The 24,846-nt window shown below is 40.8% G+C and overlaps 1 protein-coding gene across 1 annotated transcript in view; it reads left to right on the top strand.

Annotated features, from left to right (window-relative positions):
* Positions 1-10,966: 10,966 nt before the first annotated feature.
* The window catches only part of LOC130911956 (proteolipid protein 2-like), a 32,269-nt gene continuing 18,389 nt past the window's right edge, over positions 10,967-24,846 (top strand). The window contains exon 1 of the mRNA XM_057829653.1: positions 10,967-11,296. Coding sequence (XP_057685636.1) covers positions 11,201-11,296 — 96 coding nt within the window. The 5' untranslated portion in view covers positions 10,967-11,200. The remainder of the gene's footprint in view (positions 11,297-24,846) is intronic.

Raw genomic sequence — 24,846 nt, 5'->3', positions numbered from 1 at the left:
GGTTCAACAGGGGACTTTTGTTCACTTTCCATATATCCATGCATTATCTACCGTTTAATCTGGGTTCGGGTCGCGGGGGCAGCAGCTTTAGCAGGGAAGCCCAGACTTTCCTCTCCCTAGCCACTACAACCAGATCCTCCGGCGAGATCCTAAGGTGTTCCCGGATAGTCTTTCCAGCGTGTCCTGGGTCGTCCCCGGGGCCTCCCGTCGGTGGGACATGCCCGGAACACCTTTCCGGGGAGGCATCCAAAGCAGATGTCTGAGCCGCCTCAGCTGGCTCCTCTCAACGCGGAGGAGTAGTGGCTCGACCCCGAGTCCCACCCGGATGACCAAGCTTCTCAACTTATCTCTAGGGAGAGCCTGGACACCCTCTGGATGAAACTCATTTTGGCCTCTTCTATTCGGGATCCTGTTGTTCATTTCAATTCAATTTTATTTGTATAGCCCTATATCACAACAAGGTTGTCTCAAAGGGCTTTGCAGAGGCAATATGATACACAATCAGAAACAGTAGATGAATTAATAAAGTTCAAGTCCTGGGCATTCCCCATCCTTATACCCTCCATGTCGGCAGGGGTCAGGATAGTCACAAGCCTGCGGCTGAAAAATAGCCCCTCCCCAGAGGGGATGGGGCAAAGGGGACATCAGGTGACTAGTGATGAAGAGACTAGTCAACTAGATATTAGAATTAGAAAAGAGAAATAAAGTAAGATAGGACTCAGTCGCTGAACTTCCCCAAGCGTTATAGCTTCTAGTGCAGCTTAGACAACTGTGAGTCTAGTCCGATTTCAACTAGCCTGACCATAAGCTTTGTCAAATAGGAATAGAATCGGCTTCTTTAATACTAGCTGGAAGCTGATTCCATAAGACGGGCTTAGTAGCTAAAGGCTCTAGCTCCTACTGTACTTTTAGAGACCCTGGGAACTACCAGTAGACCTGCATTCTGAGAATGGAGTGTTCTGTTGGGGCGGTGTGGAACCAGAGCATCGTTGCGAGATAAGATGGCCCCAAACCATTAATGGTGTTAATTGTAAGAAGCAGGATTTTAAATTTTATTCTAAACTCAACTGGAAGCCAGTGAAGGGCCTGGAGCACAGGGGTGATGTGCTCTCTTCTATTAGTTCCTGTTAAAAGAGTTGAAGCCTGAGACCTGGGCCACGGTCCCAGTGAAGCCTGGGACCGTGTGCTTTGGTCAGATGAGACCAAGATTGAAATTTTTGGCAACAAACACTCTAAGTGGGTCTGGCGTGCCTCGAAAAATGCGCATGCTGAAAAGCACCTCATACCCACTGTGAAGTATGGGGGTGGGTCAGTGATGCTGTGGGGCTGTTTCGCTTCCAAAGGCCCTGGGAATCTTGTTAGGGTGCATGGCATCATGAATGTTGAATGAATGAATTCTGTCTTTTCCCATTTTGCCAAACATTATAGGAGAAGATTAGGTGCTGTTTTGTTGGCAAAAGGGGGTTGTACAAAGTATTAACACCAGGGTTGATAATAATTGTGACACACATTATTTGATGTCAAATAATTCTTTCTTTATGTGGGAATTTTTCCCCACTGAATAAATGCACTTGTATTGAAGGTTGGATTTTTCTCTTTTTTTCCATTAAGGTCCCATATTATTTGATTAAAAAATATATTAGAAGCTAAAAAACACATCTTAACCAGGGGTGCCAATAATTATGGAGGGCACTGTATATATATATATATATATATATATATATATATATATATATATATATATATATAATATATATATATATATATATAATATATATATATATATATGTTAATGCTGTCAAATGTATCGCGTTAACGGGCTGTAATTAATTTTTAAAATTAATCACGTTAAAATATTTGACGCAATTAACGCACATGCCCCGCTCAAACAGATATTAAAATGACAGCACAGTGTCATGTGCACTTGTTACTTGTGTTTTTTGTTTCCCTCTGCTGGCGCTTTGGTGCGACTGAATTTATGGGTTAAAGCGCAGTGAGCATTGTGTAATTATTGGCATCAACAATGGCGACCTACTAGTTTATTTTTTGAGTGAAAATTTTACAAATTTTATTAAAACAATAACATTAAGAGGGGTTTTAATATAAAATTTCTATAACTTATACTAACATTTATCTTTTAAGAACTACAAGTCTTTCTATCCATGGATCGCTCTAACAGAATGTTAATGCCATCTTGTTGATTTATTGTTATAATAAACAAATACAGTACTTATGTACAGTATGTTGAATGTATATATCCATCTTGTGTCTTATCTTTCCATTCCAACAATAATTTACAGAAAAATACAGAATATTTTATAGATGGTTTGAATTGCAATTAATTACGATTAATTAATTCTTAAGCTGTGATTAACTCGATTAAAAATTTTAATCGTTTGACAGCCCTAATATATGTATTAATAAATGTTTTTTAATCACTTCAAATGTAAGGATTATATTTTAAACATGTTACTCTCCCACAGAATTATTTTTAAACAATAATAAAGTACAAAAACACTTGTCTTTATTTAATGCTTGATTGAGTGAGTCCACCGAAATCCGCTCAAGCTGCTCACTTAAAGCCTGAGTTATGCTCCTGCGTTGCAGTGACGGCGAAGTGACAATGGCGTCAGTAGCCACGTTTACATGCTGACTTTTATTCATACCGATTCAAATAATTCCGAATGGAAATTTCACATCAGCTGTTTACATGTCACTTCATCTATTCCGATCCAGCGTTTACATGGGACAGCCTTTATTCCGAAAGGACGTTTGACAACTGCCGTCTGACATGCGCAGATTAATCAAAACAAAGCGTCACGTTGCAAAACATGGAGATCGATCGTCAGATCAGCTGCTGTTTTAACTTTTCGAGTGGAAATAAAACTTCAGAATGATATGCCGTTCATTTAAAAAGTTGTGTGGGTGCGCTGTGCGTGTGCTTGGAAGCCATGTTGCAAGTGACGTTACTTACGTCACCAAGTGACGTCACCACGTCAGTACGGAGCATGCGCAGAAAGAACGCAACCAGACACCATTCCGCTTCCCTGTTTATATGATATAATTTTACTTCTAATCGGTTTGGGAAAAGGAATATTCCACCCCTGTGAATCGGAATGAAATTCCATTCGGTTTGGGCCTGTTCATTCCGAATGAGGTGTTTATATGGAATACATTTATTCGGTTTGAACAAATATTCCGATTGTAATTGGAATATTTAGCTCCATGTAAACGTGTCAAATGAGAATTCAATAGTTCTGCGCTGAGGGAACACGTTGCTCTGTAATTCACCGCCAAGCCACTAGAGGGGTGTGGCGTTATGTTGTACGGTTTTGGGGCATGCTTGTTGACTTCCTCTAGTCTAGTTTAACAGAGAAAAAATAAATAAACAACGCAAGATGGAACGCTTGAATGTGGATTTTGAGCTCATCAACATTGAATAAATGTTGATCATACAAATGTTGAGGCGCAGGCGACGCAGAAGACTGTTTCGAGGCGGTCTGTCCGACTTTTAATGCCACACAGAGAGTTCTAGCCTCGGGTGGAAACCAGCAAGCTGTGGCGGCTAGCTTCAAACTGGCGTCGAGCACCGCGTCCAGCGTTTTGTCCGAGGTCTGCAAAGGCCTCCAGCCCGGTTTGTTTGCCGTGTCCTACAACCAGCCAGTGGGAAGCCATAGCAGATTTATGGTGGCTATGGAACTTCCCAAACAGCGTTGGAAGCCTTGATGTTAACGTTATCATAAAAGCACCGAGGCACTCTCAATCAGTGATGATGTATCGAGTGTGAACTGTCTGTTGTTGAAAATTAAACATCAAAACAACTCTTTTGACAACAAACCTGTGCTTTATTCTTCATATACTTGAAGTGTGACACGTAAATAAGTCACAGACTGACAGCAAACATATGTACACAATAAATGAAGACAACAAACAAAGGTTTGAATCGAACAGTGTATCATCTGAACCAATGCACGTAAAAGTTATTATCAGTAGATAAGGATTTATTTTGCTTTGATCATTTTGCCTAATAATTAATTAGGTTCATATACATGAGAAATGTGGCCCTTTGCCCCCTTCATCCAATCTGTTTGGTCTTATTAATGTCCCGTCCCCAGCAAAAAGTGTACCTACATGCAGGTTATGCTGTTATATCGTCCCTACGAATGTTGAGACCAAACCTATGCCCTTCCAAAGTAACGACGGTTTTTGTGGTGAAGGACAGGCGCAAGACCACAAAGAGTTTTCATTTCAATCTTATAAAAAAAAAAAAAAAAAAAAAAAAGAGTTTAGACTAAGAAAAATACAACAGAATATTTAAAAACTAAATTTTGGACTTAAATAAAATATTATTTATACACTTTAAAAATACACTTTTTGCTTAGCAATCTGTAATAAATTCATTAAAGTATCAGAATTAAAAGTTTTAAAAACAACTGAATATTTCACTAAAGGTCAGAATTGAATTCTGTGGTTTTGTACACCACTCTTTACTCTCATTTATGTTGCATGAATTATAGAATTGCGACGGCCAACACATTGAGGGTGTAGAGCAAATGCATGTTATTTTCTTACTTTTACGTATCTATAATATGTACCGTGTGTGCGTGTTTTGTGAAGAATGCTGATGAGATATGAAATAACCAGTAGCCAATTGAATAAGCTACCCTTTTTGGTTTATATATTTGGAAATCTGACACTAAAGGAGTCAGTGCCTCACCAACCATGAACCTCGCCGCACGTCACTGTTGTAGAAGTTGTCGTACTTGCTCTTCGTTGATATTCTTGTCGGCTTTGTCCATTTTTGCGTGTAGCAAAATCATGTTTGACAATGGCGGTGATTTCGTACTGAACCGGAACAAAAGTCTGAGCGGACCAATCACAGTCCATTTGTGCCACGTCACACGCGTTGACGCGACGCGAAGTCAGAAAATTGAGAAGGAGCAAGAGAGGCTAAGGCGGAGGGTGGTAAATCGGGTCTGCCTTGACGGCGCAGGTCTGACGCGGAAGACGAGTTATGCTTCTGCGGCAGACCTACACCGTCAAGGCAGGCCCGATTTACCACCCTCCACCGTAGCCTGCAGTGCACCTCCACAGAATATGGGCTGGGCGTGGTGACGTGACACAAATGGACTGTGATTGGTCTGCTCAGACTGGTGTTTCTGATTGATTGATTGATTGATTGATTGATTGATTGATTGATTGATTGATTGATTGATTGATTGATTGATTGATTGAAAATAATTTTAAACGGCATATAAGGAAATAAATAGAATAAAATCAAAAGAATTTGTTTAAAAATAGTACAGTATTTTAATATTTTAATAGGTTAAAGTAAAATGAAAACATTTTTTAATAAATAAAAATATATAACATAAAGGACTTTTTTTCATTGACTAATAAAGACACAAATCTACCTCCATAGTTATTGAGGGAGAAACAAATTAAGAAACCTTTAAAAATAAAACCCACCGGGAGTCAGATTTTTTAAATTTGAGATTTATATTTGATTATGTAGACATGCATCTTAAGGAAAGGAGGTTAAGTGATTAAAAAAAAAAGAGTTGGAGAACAGCTAGGTGAGTAGCACAACTGGTAAGTATAACACAGTTTGCAAGGATAGTCAGGTATAAAATACAACAATCATAAACACAATAACAATATTATTTTTCTATAAAATTTTATGTAATTTTTAGGTGCTAGATTTGTCAAATATGGATAATAATGAAATAATAGTTTTGAAAAAACTGCTGATGGTGACTCAGTGACCATCTAATGTGATTTGTTGAAGTTTTGATGTAGAGGTTGAAGGACGAAAAGAGGCAAAGATTGACTGAGTCACTATTGATTTCTATTCACCATCCCCCCCCTCCGAATTAAAGTATGTCACAGTCACGGCCAATTGTACTGTAAAGCTGCATGGTTAAACTGGAAGTTATGTTGTTGTCAGGTGTATTAAATGCTTGTTCATGTGCCCCTTTTGAACTATGAGCACCTGCCCCTCCACCAGTCTCTGCACGGCCCTGCTGTATATATGAATGCGTCCATCCATTTATGAAATCAAATGGAAGAAAACACATGGAAAATACTTTGAAGATAAAAAAATGATAAATAAATAAATATTATTAGAAAATTATTATATATATGGCGGAAAACAGTCAGGTGTTGAGGTTCCGCTCTGAGACCCCCAATTTGGCCAAATTTCAAAAGTGTCCTATATGCACGTGTGATACATCTTTGGAAAGCTTAAAATCTCAATTTTCACAGGGAAGAAACATTTTGAACAGGAGGGCATTTAAAAAAAAAAGTTTAAACAGCAAAACCCTATCTGGAGGTGAGAGCACGCGAGAGCAGAATTACAGACGCCATGACTTTAACGAGATATTATCACGTACTTACCTTGTTTTGATCCAAAAACTCCATGTAGTATGTATCACTGAGTGTCAAGACACAGGTGTAAATGGCCACAGCCGGATTTTTTGGGGATTTGTTGGGTGAAACATGGTAATGTAACAAGGTTCGTGATGCAGAAATCGAAGACATCAAGGAGTGGTCGAGATATTCTTTTTTTTTTTTTTTTTTAATGAAATATGAGACATCAATTAATGATTCTCAGCTAAAAATGACAGACATTTCAAATAATAAATAGAACTACTTAACTTCTTTTTACGGCTGTGTTGAAACAAAAGCGTTTGCGCGACGTCTGTAAACGGGGTTTTCCAGGGTAAAACGGTCAAATTCAAAATAGTTCAGGGGCTTCATGCGTCATGAATCTGCTATGGGAGCGTAAAGACATATTGTTCTATCAAACACAACAGTTCTTTTGGATTATAATATAACAGTTTATTTTAAAGAGGGGTGCAAGAGCAGAAACTGCTTTTTCAGCCTTGTCTGAGTTTTCCGCCATATATAGAAAATATTACTGTATTTTGATATACATATACCATATACATATTTTAATACATATACTCTGTACATATATATGGAAAAAGAGCATTTAATGAATAAATAATAAATACGAATGTTTTACTTTTTAGATAAAGAATAAGAAAATACTGTATACGTATATACGTATCTACTTCATTATTATTAAATAAAAAAATCTAAACACATTTTAAGAAATACAATGGAATGTCAATGTGTAAATATTTAAAATTAATGGAAAAAATCATATAGAATACCTTTTAAATAAATACTAATATTTAAATAACATATAAATTTTAAATAAATAAATTCATCCATAAAATAACAATTGAATAACTAGCCCTGCAAGCAGGACTGAACGGGCCCTCGCAGTATGGCGCAACTCGGACGTCATGCAAACTCGGAGGGCATGCAGGTCGGGGTGGCAGATGGTCCCCCTCTAATCATCTAATGAGAACCTAACATGCTGGAAAGTTTCCTCTTTTTGGGATGAAAAAAATTCCCACACCTAGGGGAGAAAAGAACCTTATTGAAGAGGGTCCTTCAAAAAAGGAGGTGCTATTAAGCTCTGCTGCCACGCCCTTACTCAAAACTAAAATGAATCTTGTAATTGGGCAAATATGACAAAGTGCGCCAAATTCTGTGGCGCTGTAAGCTGCCTAAGTCCCAGAAAACATACTTCCTCTTAATGGCAATCAAAGGGTGGTCACGACAACAGACAGAGAAATGTGGACATGGGCCTAAAAATGTAGTTTTACAAAATGTCTTCAAACTACAATGATTAACTTGAAACGAACGGGACATCTATAAGTAAAATGAGTGACTTTCTGTTGCCACTATTTCGCGCAGACTAAAATGGTTAACCTGAAAAGAACTGGTCATAAGAAAAGGGTGTTTCCTGTTCCCAGCAGAGGGCGCCACACGTAATGGGTAATATTTCAATGCAGTCGTGTATAGGCTGAGATACTTCTAATACATGCCGGAGATGAAAAAGACTGCACCTTGTATGAGGGAGTTATTAGTCATGTACTGAATTTGCCGTGTTGCAAAAAAAATGGTCGACTTTGACACCCCGCCCAGGTCAGGCCCGTGAAGGAAAACTCCCAATTTTTATAACTTAAGATCTCATATGTCAACTGAACAGTCTGACCAATTTTGAAGACGATCCAACTGACTAGGCGACAAGGTCCCAAATATGCACCCTGTAAATCAATAAAAATTTCACATTCGATCCAAAATACCCGATTTCCTGTTGGGTCCTGAATATGGGTGCAAGAGACTTTTTGGTGCAGTTTTGCACAATGTATCAACTCCCCAAATTTCATCGCTTTACGTTGAAAAAACGAATAGGAGAAGCCGTTTTAAAAATTTCAAGTGAGCACCACTGAGCCACTGTGTTAAAATTTTTTGGCATAGTCGCAAAATTATCATAGCTTACACATAGCCAATTGTGCCAATTTTGGTAATTTTTTGAGCATGTTCAACCCTTCAAATTGGCCATTTTGAGACAATATGCTGAGGGTCTTTTCACTTTCCTGTTTGGGCACTGGTACATCAACGAAACTCAATATTAAGGCTCCCGTGATGCAGGTTTCAGTTCAACTGATTTTTTTCTCGAGGAGGAGGAGCCTTTTTCGTAAAAAAGGGCGTTTCCTGTTCCCACTAGGGGGCGCCAGGCCTAATTGATAATATTTCAGTGCAGTCGTGTTCAGGCTCAAATACCTCACACGCATGCCAGATATGAGAAAGATTTCACCTTGTATAAGGAAGTTATTTGCCATTTTGAGACACAATGCCGAAGGTGTTTTTACTTTCCTGTTTGGACCCCGCCGCTTCAACGAAAACTCAATATTTTTCATCAGATACCTGAACACATGTCTTAAGGCTTTCCTGATGCAGGTTTGAGTGCAATTGATTTTTTTTTTCCCAAGGAGGAGGAGCCTTTCTCGTAAAAAAAGGGAGTTTCCTGTTTCCACTGGGGGCGCCAAGCCTAATGGGTAATATTTCAATGCAGTCGTGCTCAAGTTAAGACACCTCACACCAAGGGTGTAGGTTTGGTCTTTACATTGGTAGGGACGATATGGCATAACCTGCATGTACACCTTTTGCTGGGAACGGGACATCTTAATGATCAATTCAAAATAAATCATTATTGACTTACACTTTTATGTGTATTGGTTCAGCCTACACCATTTAATTCAAACCTTTGTTTAAAAAAAAATACTAAAGAAACATTTTGAAATTTTCTTCATTTCATTTTGTTAATCATCTTAACTACTGAGGAATGCAAAAAAAAAAAAAAAATAAATAAAGATTTGTCTTAAGACCACTCAACATTGTCTAAATAAAGAAATGAAATATAACTGAAAAAACTTCTTTGTCAGGAAAATAACAAAAAATAAAATGAAAACGGAGCCGTCCTTCAGGTAAAACACTACTACTTTTACCCACAAGCACAGCCGAACTCAACAAAAAATATGAAAGCCCCGCGGGCTGCTTTAAGACCACATCAATAAAATAAAAAGTAAAATTGGGGAGAAGGGGTAAAACTTGGTTCACTACATTTATCACAGTTTAATTAATGTTGATAGTAGAAATCACACAAAGAAGGACACGTCTCTCTAAGCAGCTACCTACTTGAGTTTTGCAGCTTACCAAGTTCACACAGTTTCATGCTATGCTAACTCTGATGCAGGTCGGACTTTCAGCAGCAAAATTAGTGGTGGGTTCCCCACTTCTACAACATTGACGTCTTTTTGCAATTCGTACAGTGGCTGCTCCCGGCTGAAAAGAAAAAAACTTATAATATCCCCAATATCTAACGTGTGTGTGTGTGTGTGGGGGGGGGGGGGGGAGTGATCAAGTCATCAGCCAATCAAATGTGTGTTTAGGTGGGTAAAAATGGACCGGCACATTCAGCAAGTGAAAAGAGGTCCACGTAAATCTAAACATAATGAAAATAATTCACTTAATAATGGTGGTGTCAATTACAACATTTAAAACATATGGGAAGACAATCTAAATGACCTGCAGTATATAACTGAAGTCATTATATAACGCAAATAGGGTAGCTTAAAAGTTGGTGGGGACAATTTCAGCATCCTGAAAAATTGGTTGTGTTTTGTCCCTAACGTCCCTATGCAAGCCTACGGCCTTGCCTCACACGCATGCCAGACATAAAAAAGATTGCACCTTGTATCAGGAAGTTATTAGTCATTTACTGAATTTGGTGCGTTGCCAAAAAAAACACCTGACTTTGGGACCCCGCTTAGGTCAGGCCCGGGAATGAAAACTCACCATTTTCATAACTTAACATGTCATATGTCTCATGAAGAGTTACACCAATTTTGAGGAAGATCCAACGTACTGGCTCGGCGCAATGTTCTGAAACGTGCACGCTGGTTTTCGACTAAAATGGCATGTTTTCAAAATTCAATCAAAAATACCCGATTTCCTGTTGGGTTTGGAATATGGTTGCAAGAGACTTTTTGAAGCACTTCTAGACAACGTATAGACTCCCCAAATTTCATCGCTGTACGTTGGAAAACATCAAAGGAGAGGCCATTTTTAAAAATGAAAGGGGGCGCCATTGAGCCATTTTGTGACACGTTGATGATATTCGTTTTTTTTTTCTTTTTTCTTCTTTTCTTTCTTTTTTAAACCTGTGCTGTTCAGCTGTTTGACACGGAGAATGGAAGTCTAAGTGCCCGGATAGTCTGAACAGTTTTAATGTGTCACGTTGAGAGTCTGACATACTCCCATTGTGATCATTCAACATACCTCGTTTATTATGATGAAATTCTTTTGCCTGCCATGTTTCTCATGTTGACACTTTCTTTCCGTGCGCGTGAACGCGTGTGCGCGCTGTCGAGACGCTTCCCTAAAAGGGCAAAGACATGTGATCGAAGACATTTGCAAATGTCAACACGGAATCCGAGCGACTTGTCCAATCTGCTGCCCCTTGAAAAGCGTGACGTGTCCACTGGGAGGGTAGGAGAGAAAAGGGAAAGGCTGGGCCACGCCTTTGCTACTTTCTTGGCTTTGCCTCCGCGGCCACGCCCACCAGTTCAGTTGAGTGAAGCTGCAGTTCGTCACCCGCGAGGGAGGGAAACTCCGCTCAACTTTCAAGAAGTGACCACGAGCGAGCGAGGGTTCCTCTTTTGCTTCTTCTTCTCGAGCTTCTTGACGTATCTACCGCGTTGCCCTCCACGCCGGGCCTCCCCTTATTCTTTTTTACTTTGAACTTGTCGGACTCGGAGTCGTTTGAAAATTGCCGAGAATGGCCGACGCGCCCGCGTCCAACTCGGCCAGCTGCCTGGAGAGGCTGAAAAGTTATGTGAGGACCCAGAAAGGCATGATCCTCGCCGCCGAAATCGTAAGTCACTTTCTGTGTATGGCCAACTCCTCCACGAGGTTATATACACATTTTCAGACCGACCATAGTTGCTTTAAAAACCAACAGTTTGATTTTGATCACGAGTAACGTCGCCGTATTAACACGTATAATGCTGAAACTAAGTTAACACATCCAAAACCTTCCTCCCGTTGAATCGGCTTTCATGATATTTCATGCATTAACCTTGGCTGCCAATGACGGCGGTAGCTGTCCAATCCATTGGGACTGGTAAGAGTTGAGATTTATTCATGTTATGTCTTAAGTTGGCTTTGGCTGCCTTTGATGGTAATAGACAGAGTTGCTTTAAAACAAAAATAGCCGTTTTACATATAGCACACCGTCACTTTGTCAAATAACCACTTACATTACTTAAACAATGCATCCACAATCTTCCCACTGTCCAATCAGCTTTGAAGTTGTTCTTTTTTTAAGTCACTGGCTGCCGTTTTGAATGGGATGTACACAAGGGCATAGATTTAGAAGCCGTTTAAATGGTGACTCCCTAAGAAGACGAAAAATTTCATGTTTGCATTTATATGGTTCTGTCTCCATTTGAACAATGTTGCAATTCCGCATGAAAACGATGTCGTATTCATGCCAGGCCCTAAGGGGCAGTGCAGATTCACAAGGCGGCAGCGAATGATGCACTTTGACCTCCTCAGCCCAGAAGACAACATCCAGAACAGCCCACTCCAAGCAATTTCATTTTCTTTTGTTCAAAAAGGCACAAAAATGGAAACATTCAACCTATTTAAATTAAAAATATTACGTTCCGCCATATTTGCTGTTTTTAACGTTTAGTAGCACCGCTGCGCACGTCCATTGTGACGTGTACGAGTGCTGACGTTATCGGCGTGGTCCCGCGCTGCGGGTGCTTTTGATATGCATGCGGAGCAAGCCCCCCTCAAGCCCCCGCAATTGAATTCTTCCACTTTGGAGGCAGGATTCCAAGGTTTGCGTCTTTGCCTTCTGGCTTCGCCGACACCATACGAACGTGAGGCCACTCCGCAACACAGTCATTGCGTCTTCATGTCGCAGTCACCATGTAAACTATAACGGCATAAGCTGCATGTACACTTTTTTGCTGGGGACAGGACATATATATGACCAAACAGATTGGGTGAACGCAAGGGCGTAGCTTTGGTCTCAACATTGGTAGGGACGCTATAACAGCATAACCTGCATGTACACTTTTTTGCTGGGAACGGAACATTAATAACACCAAACAGATTATGTACATTTCTAAAAAAATAGCCAGTTCCTACATAAAAATAATAAAAGTTAAAATCATTTTCATAGGGAGAAAGTCATTTTTCAAAATGGTTGCTTCATATAAAGGAAATTTAGAGTGGTAGTGCTTTTGTGTTTTTTGGGGGGTGGGGGGTAAAAATGTGCAAAGGCTGCAAATAAAAATATTAGGGCTGTCAAACGATTAACATTTTTAATTGAGTTATCGCAGCTTAAGAATTAATTAATCATAATTAATCGCATTTCAAACCATCACTAAAATATGCCATATTTTTCTGTAAATTATTGTTGGAATGGAAAAATAAGACACAAGACTGATATATACATTCAACATACTGTATATAAGTACTGTATTTGTTTATTATAACAATAAATCCACAAGGTGGCATTAACATTAACATTCTATCTGTGAAAGGGATCCACAGATAGAAAGACTTGTAATTCTTAAAAGATGAACGTGAGTACAAGTTATAATAATTTTATATTAAAACCCCTTTGTATGTTTTCGTTTTAATAAAATTTGCAAAATTTTCAATCAAAAAATAAACTAATAGCTCGCCATTGTGGAAGGTAGTGATTGAAATACACAACAAGGTGGTAAGGGCGAGTTTTAAATTAATTACAAATCTAGCCAAGTTTTTCTTGTGCGTTTTGTCCCTCGACTGACGCCATAGTTTCCGGGTTCATTGTACCTTTCCTTCATTTGAGTGTTGACTTCAGAACGTACGAGACCTCTGATAGTTTGTATATTGTGACTAAATGTTGCCATCTAGTGTATTTGTTAAGCTACATGAAATGTTTGAATAGAGTTTGGCCAAAGTCTGAGTATTATTTTGCATAGCTATTTTGATTGGGAATGCCATTTCTCTTTGGATTGAGCGCTTTTCTTTTTGTGAACATTTTTTTTGAGAGATAGGAATATTATTTTTGTTGTGCTTTCAGTAGATGATACTGTAGCGACTTCCCAAATGCATGATGGGAAGTTGGGCAACCATGACTGTCAATGGTGGCTGCAAATGGTATATCTTCTCTGCGTTGTGTTCAATACATGGTGTGGAGAATAATATTATCTCCTGTCATTCTTCCCCACGTCGCTCGCCACAATAGTTGTTGTGGAAGCGATGCCAAAGCTTATGCCAATAAATAGCGCGGCCCCAATGAATGCCTGTATCCACTCCACTCGCTTGTCTCTGCCTCTTAGCTGTCAATATACATAAAACTGCGCCATTGCAGTCTGTTTGCGGCAATGCATGAGTGCGTCGTTCCACGCAAGCGTTAAATGCGTCAAGTATTTTAACGTGATTAATTGAAAAAATTAATTACCGCCCGTTACCGTGATAAATTTGACGGCCCTAAAAAATATATATTTTTAAATGATGTAGAAAATAAATACATTTTAATTACAAATAAATGCACAGTTGAGCTGACATTAACAGTAGAAATAATACAGGAAAACACCTCTCTAAGCAGCTTTCTACTCAAGTTTTACAGGTTAGCAAGTTCACAGAGTTTAATGTTATGCTAACTTTGATGCTGGTCGGACTTTCAGTAGCAAAATTAGTGGCGTGTTCCCCACCTCCACAACATTGACATCTTTTTACATTGCTTACAGTGGCTGCTGCTGCTGGCCGAAAAAAGAAAACTTGCAATAGCCGTCCTTTTTAAAGGGGGCGGAGGAGGCGGCATATTGACATGTATTTCAGTCGGGATTGTGTGAATGCGGGGGTTCTAGTCATCAGCCAATCAAACATGCGTTTGAGGGGAAAAAATGGACCGGCACGTTCAGCAAGTGAAATGGGGAAAATGTAAGTCTGAAGATAATGAAAGTAATTCACTTAATAATGGTAGGGTCAATTCTATCCCAACAACACATGGGAAGACAATCTAAATTACCTTTATAGCTGAACTCATTGTATAATGCAAATAAGGTTACTTAAAATTTGGTGGGGACAATTTTAGCGTTCTGAAAAGTTGGTAGTTTTATGTTATGTCCCTACCGTCCCTATGCAAACCTACGCCCTTAGGTGAACGGCGGTCAGGGCTACTTCTCACCTATAAAAACCTAATTAATTGATTGGCTAAATGATTAATGCAAAATAAATCTGTATTGACTTGTCCTAACTTTCACACTGCAAATTTTACAGTCTTAATCGGATTTTTCTTAAATCTTGTCGAATATTTTTTTTCATCTTGTTTTGAGTGTAATAGGCTAGTTAACAGATAAATGTGTCAGATTCTTCCAAGGGCGTAGGTTTGCATAGGGACGGTAGGGACATAACACCAGCAACTTTTCGGGATGCTCAAATTGTCCCCACCAACTTTTAACCAACCTCATTACATAATGAGTACAGTTATATAGGTAATTTAGATTGTCTCCCCATATGTTGTAAGGATAGAATTGACTAGAGGTGGGAATCTTTGGGTACCTAACGATTCGATTACGATTACGATTCGGAGGCTCCGATTCGATTATAAATCGATTATGGATGTCACCCAAACCCCCCCTTTTAATGTTTTGTACATTAGTTCCAAAATAGTTTAAAAATCCTATTAGGCTAAACCAAGTATCAAGTTAACAGTTAAAAACATTAAATAAAATACTCAAGTCCCCATTCTGTATCAGCAGCTTTAAACTACATTCAATTAATTTAATCAACCGTAAAGTTGATAAAATTGCTCCCGTTATTCCATAATTTCCCTTCTGTCTACTTACAATATGTCAAAAGTTTTAAAACTGTTTCATTATTTAAAGATAGATTCAAGTCAAGATTTTGCTGATTTAGGAGTATTTCAGATAAAAAGTTAATTAGGTTCGCTACAACAGAGCCTTCTACAGAAGTCTACTGCTTTAAGATGGCGGCTGTTTACAACGCGGCAACTACTAAACGGCAAGCCTGTCGTTTCGCATCTAATTCTTTATATATGTTCTAACACCACAATCGTCTGTCAATTAGCATCTAGTTCTGCATATATGTGATATCTACTATAGTCGTATGTGGCCGTATGTTTGTAGCAACTAGGCGTTGTTTGAACCAGCTGTCGGCCGTAGTCGGGTATTTTTGTTATTTTATCTAGCGGCATGAGTTGAACATAATATTTGCTCTTGGACCGTTCCTCATTGCGTCCCGAAGACCGTGCTGACTGTGTTTTAGTTCTGCTTTACCTGGTATAATTCAATAATCGGAATTTGGATGTTTGTGAATCGTTCTCGAATCTTCCACGGCCGAATCGCGAATAATCTAAGAATCGGAAATTTCGCACGCCTCTAGAATTGACCCTACTGATATTAAATGTATTATTTTCATTATGTTCAGACTTGAACCCTTTTCACTTGCTGAGTCTGCCGGCCCATTTTTTTGCCCTCAAACGCACGTTTGAGTGGGATGACTTGTACTTATTTTCTACATTATTTATTTAAAGATACCCGTAGTTAGCTGGTATGAATAAATGAATGAAAAAAAATTTTATTTGCTGCCTATGCTGAATGCCCCCCCCCCCCCCCCCCCCCCGATAATCATACATTAATCATGGTCAAGGTGAAAAGTTTTTTGAGTTTAGCTGTGCTTGTGGACAAAAACAGTAGTGTTTTAGGGTTAGGGTTTTGGAAGAATGTTCTCTGGTCAGATGAGACAGAAGTAGAGCTTTTTGGGAAAAGGCATCAACAGGGAGTTTGCAGGGAAAAAAACGAGGCCTTCAAAGAAAAGTACACGGTCCCCACAATCAAACATGGCGGAGGTTCCCTGATGTTTCGGGGTTGCTTTGCTGCTTCTGGCACTGGACTGCATGACCGTGTGCATGGCATTATGAAGTCTGAAGACTACCAACAAATTTTGCAGCAAAATGTAGGGCCCAGTGTGAGAAAGCTGGGTCTCCCTCAGAGGTCATAGGTCTTCTAGCAGGACAAAGAAAATGTTTTTGAGAGAAAGCACTGGAGACTTCTAAAGTGGCTAGCAATGAATCCAGACCTCAATCCCATAGAACACCTATGGAGCGATCTGAAAATGGCAGTTTGGAGAAGGCTCCCTTCAAATCTCAGAGATCTGGAGCAATTGGCCAAAGAAGAATGGTCTAAAATTCCAGATGAGCATTGTAAGAAGCTCATTGATGGATACCGGAAGCGGTTCTTCGCAGTCATTCGCAGTTATTTTGTCTAGAGGTTGTACTACCAAGTGTTATGCTGAGGGTGCTAATACTTTTGTCCGGCCCATTTTTGGAGTTTTGTGTAAAATGATAATGATTTAAAAAATTTTCTATTCTATTTTGGGGTTTTTTTTTCATTGCAAGCAAAATAAATGAAGATACTACCAAAGAATTTGTAATTGCAATCATTTTCTGGGAGGAATTGAGCATTATCTGACAGAATTGCAGGGGTGCCAGTACTTTGGCCATCACTGCAGGACTGGACGACTGCACTGTATTAAGGAGAGAAAGACCAGGGCCAAGGATTGTGAAATTTTGGGGAATAATCTCCTTCCCTCAGTTAGAGTAATGAAAATGGGTCGTAATTGGGTCTTCCAACATGACAATGGCCTGAACCAGATAGCCAGCATAACCAAGGTTCTGGATGGGCCTAGCCAGTCTCAAGACATAAACCCAATAGAAAATTTTTGGAGGAAGCTCAAACTCCGTGTTTCTCAATGACAGTCCAGAAACCCGATTGATCTAGAGAAGATCTGTTTCGAGCAGTGGTTGGAAAATCCCTGCTGAAGTCTGTGCAAACCTGGTGAAAAGTTATAGGAAATGTTTGACCTCTGTAATTGAAAACAAAGGCTACTGTACCAACTATTGACATTGATTTTCTCAGGTGGTCAAATACTTATTTGCAGCTGTATAACACAAATTATTAAAATAATCATAACACTATGATTTCTGGATTTTTGTAGATTTTCTCTCACAGTGGACAAGCGCCTACCATGAAAATTTTAAACCCGTCCATCAATTGTAAGTTGGAGGGTATTTAAATAGTTATTTCTTCACTGTATAAGACCAAAAAATGAACAACAAAATTCTGATTCAAACTACAAAATGAAACATTACCCAACCAAAGAGTTTGCCCTCTACTGGAGAAAAAAAATATTTCCTACCATGAATTGAAAACAAATCCGTTGGTGACAAATCACTGACAAATACAAACTTGGAGAAAGTTTCAAACAAATCGTCAAATGGTTTAATTTATATGACGCTTTAAAGACCCCAAGTGATTGAACAGGCCAGCGTGATTATATGATTTCCTTTTTTTTTATTTTATTTATTTATTTATTTTTTAAACCTGTCCTGTTCAGCTGTTTGACACTGAAAATGGAAGTCTAAGTGTCCGGTTTGTCTGAACAGTTTTATTCTTTCACATTAAGAGTATGATATACTCCCATTGTGATCATTCAACATACCTCGTTTATGATGACAAAGCAGCGAACAGGAAGGGGTTATGGGGGAACAGAAGACAAGAAAATAAAAGAAAAACACAACAAGAAATACATTGAATGCCTACACTAACTATGAATATGTTGGTGCTATATGTATTTCTGGTTGACACCATGTGGGGGGCCTGTTGACCATGGAAAGAAGGGGAGGGGGTGTGGGAGTGGATAGGATAAGTGATTGGGAGGGGTGGAGTGTACACAAATCAGCTCTGTGATCTAGAAACCAGTGATCAAGTGAATCCCTTGTGAGTGTAAGCCCGTCGGTAACCGACCCTAGGCCGCCCCACTGCCAATCCTGGCACCGGGGCCCCCCACCCGAGTGTGCCCAATCACATCCAGCCGCGTGCGAGCCCCACCAAACACGCGACAGCCACACAGACGGGCAGAGACGCTGTGCGGGCGCCACCCCAGGGCCACGGCCCCCACCCAGCCCGGGGAGGGAGGGAGAGTGGAGAGGTGGGGAGCCAGCGCAGCCCAGCAAAGGAGCCATCGTCACCCGGCCGGGATCCAGGGTGGTCCCCCAGGCCACCCGCCTCCCCATCAATTGGCCTTCAGGGATGGGAAGAGGGGATGCACCACCAACCCCACCTCCACCCCAGTCCGCCCACTCGGCCCACAAGCCGGACCCCCCCAACTGGCACGTCATGGGACACCCAATGGCCCACCAAGCCCAGAGCAGGGCAGGGTCTTCTGCCGGAGCAGGCAACATCCAACCGACACACCGGCGTCCAGCCAGTGACCCGCAATGGAGCACAGTGTGGATACCCAGGCAGAGTAGAGAGTGGAAGGTGGAAGCAGCAAAAGTCAGAAGAGCTGCCATGGTGATGCGCGCGAGATCGGAGCCCCGACCTCACCCCACTTCCGCGGCCGGCAGCCCAGGCATAGGGGAGGCAACGCCCCGGGAACCACGCCATAGAGAGAAAGTGTGGGACCCACCTAGCACCCTATTACTGTGGCTGCCCTGGCAGCCACAGCCAGGTCTTAGGCACCCCACGATTCGATTCGATTCAGGGTGCTACGATTCGATTATTGAACAATGATCACTTTATTGACGATGATCACGGTTATCACGATTATCGATACATCGTGCATTACTAATGAATAAAGTAGCCAAACACATTTATGTCCATTAGTTATTTAAAATATCCTAATGATTCAACAGGAATGATGGAATCATGCCCATACAACAAAAAGCTGCCCTTAAACTGCTTTTTGGAAAAAAAAAAAAAAAAAAAAAAATTACAATAAAGTGCAAAAACATTAACCATTTTAAAGGCAGTACTTATTTCTCTCAACAATACAATCAAATTTACATTGGTGGAATAAATTCCACATTTTCTGGAAACAAACAAAGTGCCTTCAGGTATAAGACTATATTTAACCACTATACTTTGTTTTCACAGATTTCTGTACTATTTTGCATGTTTGTAGTGTTACCGCTGTACTTAATCATGGTTTTGCACGTTCTGCATATGAAATACATGTTAGCTAATTAGCTTAGCACTCGGCGCTAACTGTTAACATCTCAAAAACAACAACAATAAAGGCTAAACAGTACAAGAGGGTGCTAAACAGTACAAGAGGGTTCGTGTACTCACCTCTCATAGACGCACACGGGTCTTATCAACACACTCAGGATATTTTTCAATTGACACTACTGACACTACAATTGAAACTACTGCTGGACATCTGAAAGACAGGGAGCAACGAACTATCTCTCTTCCCCTCTCGCTGTAAAAAATAACTTGCGCACAGAAGCGCCTGTCTCATACACAAATTTATTTTCCAGTCTTTTGAAAAAGAGTAAATCTCTCGCTCAGTAACCAGCAGTATCCATCATAACGTTGTGCATTCTTCCGTTAAAGGTGTCCGGGCGGCAGACGTGTCTTGAGTTTTGTTCCGCTACGAGTGGCTGTCATAAAGTTATGAAGGAAAATCATCATTTTTTAACCTTTATGAATCTTAATCGAATCGTCACGTGTCGATTCGCGATGCATCTAATAATCGAGTTTTCTGGAACTCCTTTACTACCCACCTCTGACTTTTCATTCAAGTGAGTTGGCAGTCGTAAAAGAAAACATTGTAAATTTAGAGTGACGAGGGGGAATGTCCTGAATCCAGCTGTGGAAAAAATGACATGGAGTTGGGTCACTTACATAGGAAATTGCAAAATGAGAGGAAAGAAAAAGTCTCACTTCCTCAAAAGGATCTTAGGGTCGCTGTCACAATCCAACGCTTACGCCCACACTTAAGCAAACTGACCCAGTGAGCGATATTCATTTCTTGCCTATTTCAATTGGGACGACTCGTATTGAATGAGCGTTTCAGAGGCATAGACGATGATAGACGTCCAATCTATTTCGAATGGGAAAGCGGGGCAGCGATCGACCAGTCAAATAGATTGGACGTCGATCGCCGTCAATGGCTGCCAATGAGTTCATTTTGCAGGAGGGTGGTTTGTTGTTTAATTATTTTTACTGTATTAAAAATATGTATTTGAAAAAAAAAAACATCTTAAATTGGGGGAAAAAAATCAAAAGTTTGAAATAATTTTTTCCTAAATTCCTGATTTTTTTCCCTAAAAACTCTGAAATTAAAAGGAAGGGACTTGTTCATGCACTAAATAACAACAGGAAATGACCTATAAATCTGCCAAAGTTAATAATAAATAACCCATAAATGCCCTTAATGGGAAGTGATCCTAAATGAACAGATGTGACCCATACATGCCCCAACAATAAAAGGAAGTGACGCGTAAATGCGGCAAATGAACAGGAAGTGACCCGTAAATGTAGAAAAATCAACAGGAACTTACCCATTTAGCTACAAAAATCAACAATGATATGTTAATGCACCAAAATCAACAGGAAATGACCTATAGATGTGCCAAAATCAACAGAAAGTGGTGACCTGTGAATGTCCCAAACAGGAAGTGATCCTACATAACAGATTTGACCCATAAATGTGCCAAAATAAACAGTAAGGGACTCATGAATGCCCCTCACAGTAAGCGATCCCAAATCAAAAGATTTGACCCTTAAATGCTGCGGCAATAACAGGAAGTGACTCGTAATTGCGGCAAAATCAGCAGGAAGTCACATGTTAATGCGCCGAAATCACCAGGAAGTGACCTGTTAATGTGCCAAAAAACAACAGGAAAAAGTTAATGCGCCAAAAATCAACAGGAAGTGACCCGTAAACGCGCCAAAAATCAACAGGAAGTGACCCGTAAACGCGCCAAAAATCAACAGGAGGTGTCCCGTAAACGCGCCAAAAATCAACAGGAGGTGACCCGTAAACGCCCCAAAAATCAACAGGAAGTGACCCGTAAACGCCCCAAAAATCAACAGGAAGTGACCCGTAAACGCCCCAAAAATCAACAGGAAGTGACCCGTAAACGCCCTAAAAATCAACAGGAAGTGACCCGTAAATGCGCCAAAAAATCAACAGGGAGTGACATGTAAATGCGCCCAAAAATCAACAGGGAGTGACCTGTAAATGCGCCCAAAAATCAACAGGGAGTGACCCCCAAATGCGCCCAAAACCAACAGAAAGTGACCCGTAAATGCGCCAAAAGTCAACAGGAAGTGACCTGTTAATGCGCCAAAAATCAACAGGAAGTGACCTGTTAATGCGCCAAAAATCCACAGGGAGTTATGTGTTATTGTTGCCTGCTGCTTCGCTACTGTGCAGACGTCTCTCTGCTTTGCTCCTGCTTCTCAAGCTTCAATCATCTTTTTAATCATTTTTAATCACCTCTAAATTACTCAGCAAGTCTTGGGATTTTCTTCTAATCTTGTTTATATTTAAACAAAGGCTTTCTGAGCATTTTTGAGCCTTTTAAAGTGCTTTTTTGTCGTTACTGGAACACAAGTCTGCCTTATCGCGACTGGAACTGAGGAATTCGGCTAACGGAAGCTAAGTAGCAACATGCCTCCCCTGTCAATGGATGATTACCACAAACTGCTCCAGAAGATAGCAGTACTGGAAACAAAAATCTACCGGCTTGAAGTGAACATGGAGGTAAATGGACAGCTCGGGAATGAAACCACTCTGCCGATCTCCCAAAACAGCGAGTGGGAGCGGACCCACAGAATGCAAACAAACACCATCGAGACTCAACGGGACCCTGGCAGAACCCAGCACTGGCAGATTTACGATGAAAAGGAATGGCCACCTCTGCAGAACATTGCGTCATCTACTCCGGCACCAGAAAAGAAATTATCACAGATCAAGGCAACAACAAAGGGTCAAAGCAAAGTGCCTCAAGCTGCTGGAATTCTACTGGAAAATAGATTTACGCCACTCTCCGAGACTCCTGAACCCGGGAAAGTTGGAACACCCAGCTCAAAAGAGAGGTACGATGCTAATGCATGTGCTAACAGGCTACAGAGAAAGCGACCCACTTGGCCCCGCACTCTGATAGTGGGCGACATTGCTGTGAATGGGATAAAACACTTTTGTAGCAAAAATACCAAAGTATGTTGTTTTAATAAAGCAACTGTGTCTGATATCACAGCTAGTATCCTGAGCATTGCTGCTCAGCATCCAACAGCCACTACTCTGATAATACACACAGGAGCACTTGATATTGCGAAGCAAAAATCAGAGCTTTTAAAGCAAGACTTTCACTGAACTGATAAACAAAGTCAGTACTTTAAATACTGAGGTGTTTTTCAGTGGACCCATACCCGTGCCCAGGCTGGGGGATGAAAGTTTCAGCAGAGTGATGATGCTCAACAAATGGCTCAAAGCTACATGCGCTGGACAATCGATGTACTTCATTGACAATTTCAACATATTTTCAGGGCGCAGGCATCTCTTTAAAAACGATGGCCTTCACCTAAATAAGTCAGGAGTGCGGTTACTAAGCAGCAGCATGTTTTATCTCTTGAGGCACAGACAGTCTGCTTATCTCGAGGAAAGGAGGCAAGCTGTCCCAAAACATCTGATAAACATTGAGGCTGGTGAGCACGCAGGATCGTCTCCTCCAAAAATGGAGCCTACAATCGCTGAAGGAGAAGTGACTAAGCCAGCCCTGCCAGGCTGTGACCAACCCTCTGCTGAGGCTCCACTGCCTCAACGGGAGGAGACCCTGGTAGCAGGTGATCGACCTCCTTCAGACGAGACCCAAGAAGCGGCTCCATCAGCTCAACAGGAGGAGAACCACCTGACCGTGCAATCCTCTGCTGATGAGGCCCCATCCAGCCTCAAATCCTCACACTCCAAGACGCCAACCAGCCGCCGACTCCAAGCTAAAGCCCCATCCAGCCCCAAATCCTCACACTCCAAGACGCCAACACGCCGCCGACTCCAGGATAAGGCCCCATCCAGCACCAAATCCTCACACTCAAAGACGCCACCACTCCGCCGACTCAGTCAGGCTAAGGCCTCATCAAGGCCTAAATCCCCACAGTCCCGGAAGCCACCCCGCCGACGACTTAGTTTGGATGGAATAATGAGTCAACCTGGTCTGGACTCCATGGATCTAAATAGCAAGGTTAACCAGTCTCTTGATCTCCTCAAGTTCATGTCTTCGCTTCCACCCTGTACCTGTCACACCCGACAGGTACCAGGGGAAGATGGCAACAAACCAACCAGCCTCCCCTGGAATTCTCTCGGGGCAAAGCCAAAGCACTACAACTCTGGAACTACACGGTATTATCCTTCTATGGAGGAAGCCATGTTTGCGACACCAATATGATATGCACCGGGTCCAGGCTGTGACATTACAAAGACTGTTCTGTCCCAGCAAAAGCCGGGGCCCTATGGAGTACAGTCTGTATGCTCAACAATCCCAGTGGTGATAAACAACACAAAAAGGGCTAGATTGGTGAGAAATAAAAAAACGTTCAATCAACTCTGCCAACCTGTTAAGCATAGTATGTCATTCCCAAAACTCACCAGTGAATCCAGTCTGGCATCTCCAATTGGCTCTGCTAAATATAAGATCTTTAGCTGGCAAATCTTTCTTAATTAATGATTTTATCAGCAAACATAACCTTGACATGATGTTCCTAACAGAAACTTGGTTAGATAAAGATAAGAGCTCGACAGTTCTGATTGAGGCAACCCCCACAAACTTCAATTTCTTTAGTGCGCCAAGAACCCATAAGAAAGGAGGTGGGGTTGCCAGTCTGATCAGGGACCGTTTCCAATGCACAAATATTTCATGTGGTCAGTTTGATTCCTTTGAATATATTGTCATTCAGCTAAAAAGCCCTTGCAGAGCTGCCTTGGTAACACTTTACAGACCACCAAAGTATAACACAATGTTTTTTGATGAGTTTACCAAAATGCTGTCTTCTGTCTGCATGGACTTTGATTGTGTTGTTCTAGTGGGTGACTTTAACATTCATGTTGATAATCCTGAAGAAGGATGTGCTATAGAGCTTTTAAATATTTTGGATACATTTGGTTTATCTCAGCATGTCACAGTTCCAACACATAACAGAGGGCACATACTGGATTTAATAATATCCAAAGGTCTTAACATCTCTGAGGTCACAGTGAATGATGTTGCTCTGTCTGATCACTACTGCATTATGTTTAAAATGACCACCCCTGTCCATCCTCTGAAAAGGGAAACAGAGGTGATTAGGAAGTGTTACATAAGTGATAACACTTGTGCGTTATTCACACAGGCCTATGCCTCACCATTAACCCCTACAATAGCTCCAGTGGAAGAACTTGTAAATAGTTTCAGTTCCAGTGTGATGACTGTAATTGACACTATTGCCCCGATTAAGACAAAATCTTTGTCAAGAAAGAAGAGGTCACCCTGGAGAAATGCCATACTAGCTATAAAACAAAAGCAAGTTTGTAGACGAGCAGAACGCAGATGGCGAAAAAACAAACTCC

This window comes from Corythoichthys intestinalis, chromosome 2 (genome assembly GCF_030265065.1).
Source record: "Corythoichthys intestinalis isolate RoL2023-P3 chromosome 2, ASM3026506v1, whole genome shotgun sequence".
NCBI lineage: Eukaryota > Metazoa > Chordata > Actinopteri > Syngnathiformes > Syngnathidae > Corythoichthys > Corythoichthys intestinalis.
This window is presented reverse-complemented; position numbering and strand designations above follow the sequence as displayed.